Here is a 5,000-nt window from a genome sequence, read left to right as displayed (position 1 = left end):
ATGAATGATTCTACTTCTTCGTTCGTGGGCTGCAACTCCCACGTTCAATCGTATGTACAGACACGAGTGGGCTTTTACGTGTATGACAGTTTTCACCCCGCCGTGTAGGCAGCCATACTCCGCTTTCGGGGGTGTGCATGCTGGGTATGTTCCTGTGTTTCCATAGCCCACCGAGCGTTGACAAGGATTACAGGATCTTCTTTAAAGTGCGTATTTGATCTTCTGCTTGCGTATACACACGAAAGGGGGTTCAGGCACTAGCAGGTCTGCACATTTGTTGAACAAGGAGATCGGAAAAATCTCCACCGTTTACCCACTAGACGCCGTTACCGAGATTCGAACCCGGGACCCTCAGATTGAAAGTCCAACGCTTTAACCACTCGGCTATTGCGCCCATCGTTGTTTTTTTCCCAAGTTAAGGCCATTAATTTTTCAACATTTTTTTTCTGGAATAAACATGTCAATTTAAAATTGTGTTGTATTCGGGGTTGGGTGGTTGACATTAGCAAGGGTTTGTTTTTTTAAAATTTTAAAAAAAAATTAAATATCTGGAATGATGAAATAAATTTCAATTGCCATGCATTATGGGCTGGCTGGCTGATTCATTTCAGATGATCCTTTTATATGATGACGATTCCTTGTACAGAGTAATCTATCTATCTATCTATCTGTCTAGAAACATCACCAAGGACACAGCTCTATAATCTCCCGAGTGTGAAGGATGCCTACTACTACTACTACTACTACTACTACTACTACTACTACTGTTCGAGAGAAGCAATTCTGTGTTCTTGTCTTAAGACTGTGTGTGGTTTCCTTTCGTTTGTGTGCTGTTTGTTCTTGCATGCTTGAAGTATATCAGTCTTGGTGATCGTTTTATGTGAAAAGTTCGTATTTCTTTCTTTCTTTTAAAATTTTTTGTTTTTGTTTTTTGTTTTCATCGCAAATGTCCCACCCCACCCCCCCACACCCCTTCCCTACCCCTACTGCCCCTTCCCCCTCCTGTCTGGAGCTAGCTTCCCGGTAGACTAATATATTACTTGACCTACACTTTGATCTTTCGGCTTATTGGATTACGTCTGCTCTGGAAACACACGGAGACAAATGGGGACACACACACACACACACACACACACACAGAGCACCCACCCACGCACGCACACACACATACACACACACACACACACATACATTGAGGACACAAACGCGCGCGCGCGCACACACACACACACACACATTATTCATGTAAAATGTCCTGACACTTTGGAGAGAAAGGGTGCTATACATAATGTACATCATCATCATTAATGATTCTTTTTCTTCTACTCCTCTTCATAGTCATCATTATCACTCTCCTCCTCCTCCTCCTCATCATCATCATCACTGACTTACTTGTAGTTCATCTCATTGATGGCCACAGACATGTGACGGGGCACCACAGGGTAGGAGTACATGTTGCGGTCATCATCATCATCATCAGCGTCATCAACAACATCATCATCATCATCAGCGTCATCAACAACATCATCATCATCATCATCAACAGCGTCATCATCATCATCATCATCGTCATAATCAACAGCGTCATCATCAACATCATCGTCATCATCAACAACGTCATCATCATCATCACCGTCATCGTCAACATCATCATCACCAACTTCATCGTCATCATCATCACCGTCATCATCATCAACATCATCATCATCAGCAGCAGCAGCAGCAGCCGCATTACTGTCATTATGCTGATGATGATAATGATAATGGCTTTTCTTCTACTACTTCTCCTCCTCCTCCTCCTCCGCATCATCATCAGCAGCAGCATCATTATCGTTATGTTGATGAAGACGATGATAATGGATAATGATTCTTCTTCTTCTACTTCTTCTTCTTCTGCTTCTCCTCCTCATGATCATCATGATCATCATCATCACCATCATCATCATCACCACCACCACCACCATCCTCACTGACTTACTTGTAGTTCATCTCGTTGATGGCCACCGACATGTGGCGGGGCATCACGGGGCAGGAGTACATGTTGCGGTCGTCCTCAGGGATGAGGTCCACGTCGTGGAAGACCACGCACTGGAAGTCGTACATCTTCAGCGCCTCCTTGAAGGCGGCGTTCATGATGCGGCCCTTGTTGAAGGTCAGGTTGCCGAACTGCAACACGTTCGACGCAGACCCTGCATGACGTGGGTGGCTTGGGGGTGCGTGGGGTTGGGCTGGGTTGGGTGGGGTTGGGTTGGGTTGGGTTGGGTTGGGTGGGTGCATGGGGTGGGTGGGTGGTGTAGTGTTCACAACAAGGCGTGGACGTTCACTCCGTCAGTCATACAGTGGAGTGGATAGGGGAAAAAAAAGTGGATATTGCCAAACCACCATCTGTTCTATCAATTATCGCACGAGAATTACATGCCCTATGCTTCTGTCATGCACTCTTTATTATATCATGATTTTTTTTTTTTTTTTTTTTTTATTTTTTTTAATGACACAGTCAACGAATGTTATCCTTTCAATAGTACCGCCGGTACCACGGTCGAGTTGTGGCCAAGTGGTAACACATTATACGACCAGGAAGTGAGTGTGCACAAGTTCAAATCCCACATATACAGATCGGGATTTTTTTTTTATTTTATTTTTTTAATAATTTTTTATATATTTTTTTTTATAAATCCTATTCTCCTCACTCTCTTACTCTCCTCTCCTCTAGACCCTGAGTGGTGGTCTGGGTGCTAGTCATTTGGATGAGACAATAACCCGAGGTCCCGTGTGCAGCATGCACTTTGTGCACGTAACAGAACCCAGGATACCAGTAGAAGAAAGATAAAAGCGTGTGTCTGTGTGTGTGTGTGTATGTGTGTGTGTGTGTGTGTGTGAGTGTGTGTGTGTGCGCGCGCGCGCGCGCGCGTGCGTGCGTGCGTGCGTGTGTGTGAGAGAGGCGCTGCACTCTCCCGTGGGAGAGCAGCCTGTGTTTGGTTCAGAGATATCTGATGTGACAAAACGAAAAAAAACCTTTTCAATGCAATGCAATGCAATCCAAAAACAATGTAATGCAATATATTATATAACAAATTCAATACAAAACAAAACAATACAATTCAACACAACACAATAGAATTAAAACAAAAATCTATAACCCACGGTCTCTGAAAGAGAGAGATAAGGAGAAAGAGAGAGAGAGAGAGAGAGAGAGAGAGAGAATGAGAGAGAGAAGAGAGAGAGACAGAGACAAAGACAGACAGAGAGAGGAAGGGAGACAGACAGCCAGAGATACTCACAAAACTTCCAAACGAAAACAACAAAAACACCAACAACAACAGCAACACACACACACACACACACACACACACCAAAACCAAACCAAACCAAACCAACCAATATAACAAACCTACCCAAATAAATTTACGACCGTACTTCCAAAACCCACCACAAAGATTTCCCCCGCTCTTTGAAGACTCACCCTGGGGACTTCAGCAGTCTTTACGAAACGCATTTCAATAAATCTGCCGCTCTTTCAACGTTCACTCTGGAGAAATTACTTCTCTTGCCAGACAGACGCACGCACGTGAATTTACTACTTTTGAGAGGTAATACGTCCTCTCTCTCTCTGTGTGCTGGTGTGTTTGAACAGTTCTTTCGTCCACATAAAACACACACACACACACACACACACACACACACACACATACACACACACAAACAGACGCCCACACACACACACACATACACAGACGCGCGCGCACACCACACACACACACACATTACATTATATATATATATATATATATATATATATATACATACATACATACATATATATATATATATATATATATATATATATATATGCACTCACACACACACACACACACATATATATATATATGCACTCTCTCTCCCTGTCTCTCTCAGTTTGTCGAACTGGGAAAGTAAAGTTTATTTCCTGTGGAGATGCGACATCACTGTAACAGATATTCGATTTTCGCTGATGCCTTTTTTGGTTAACAGAACTGAAGGTAATAAAAATATCGCGCGCGCGCGCGCGCGCGTGTGTGTGTGTGTGTGTGTGCGTGCGTGTGTGGTGTGTGTGTGTGTGTGTGTGCGTGCGTGCGTGCGTGCGTGTGTGTGTGTGTGAGTGCGCGCGTCTCTCTCTCTCCATCTCTGTGTGTGTGTGAGAGAGAGTGCGCGCGCGTGTGTGTCTCCCTGTCCATCTCTGTATGTATGTATGTGTGTGTGTGTGTGTGTGTGTGTGTGTGTGTGTGTGTGTGTGTGTGTGTGTGTTACAGTGTGTTTATCGTTTCATCCGAATGACTAGCAACCCAGACCACCACAAGTCAAGATCTAGAGACTAGAGTCGGAGTTGGGGACGGAGGAATGAAGGTATGATTTAAAAAAATAAAATAAAATAAAAAATCCCTGTCGGTGAAAAGGGACTCAATCCTACGGACACCCGGCACCCGTAATCAGGCGCCTTCACCACCACCACCACCACTAGGTCATCGCTGCACCCACACACACACGTACAGGCCTACTACTACTACTCCCCCCCCCCCTCCCCGCCCCAATCCCCGTGTGTTGTGTGCTGGTCTTTGTGGCGAGGCGCGAGAAAGCCAGGAACAATGCCCGTCATTTTCAACGCAGGTCCCCAAGCTAATCCAACTGGACAGGTTGTCGACTTCGGTAAACCCACACCACTGTCTCTCTCTCTCTCTCTCCCTCTCTCTCTCTCTGTGACACTTTTTGCGTTGTCTGCGTGTTCCCCTCCCCGCTGATACACTGATGAGCACTGTAAAGTACACGTTCTGTACACACACACACACACACATACACACACACACATGCAAGGGAGAATGAAAAGTATGTGGGCCCAACATAACATACCAGAACAGAACACACCACACCAGTCCAGACCCGACCAGAACGTATCATAATACATTATTTATCCCCCGAAAACGGAGTATGGCTGCTTACATCGCGGGGTAAAAACGGTCATACAC

At 44.9% G+C, this 5,000-nt stretch overlaps 1 protein-coding gene across 2 annotated transcripts in view; it reads right to left on the bottom strand.

Moving 5' to 3' along the window:
* LOC143283381 (uncharacterized) overlaps window positions 1-5,000 on the bottom strand; it is a 196,795-nt gene that overhangs the window by 80,073 nt on the left and 111,722 nt on the right. For both annotated transcript variants that reach the window (XM_076589588.1, XM_076589586.1), the window contains exon 4: window positions 1,979-2,166. In XM_076589588.1, the coding sequence (XP_076445703.1) occupies window positions 1,979-2,166 (188 nt within the window). The remainder of the gene's footprint in view (window positions 1-1,978; window positions 2,167-5,000) is intronic.

The sequence above is a fragment of the Babylonia areolata genome, chromosome 6, assembly GCF_041734735.1.
Source record: "Babylonia areolata isolate BAREFJ2019XMU chromosome 6, ASM4173473v1, whole genome shotgun sequence".
Taxonomy (NCBI): Eukaryota; Metazoa; Mollusca; class Gastropoda; order Neogastropoda; family Buccinidae; genus Babylonia; species Babylonia areolata.
The sequence above is the reverse complement of the archived record's forward strand: the minus strand, read 5'-3'. Positions and strand labels throughout refer to the sequence as shown.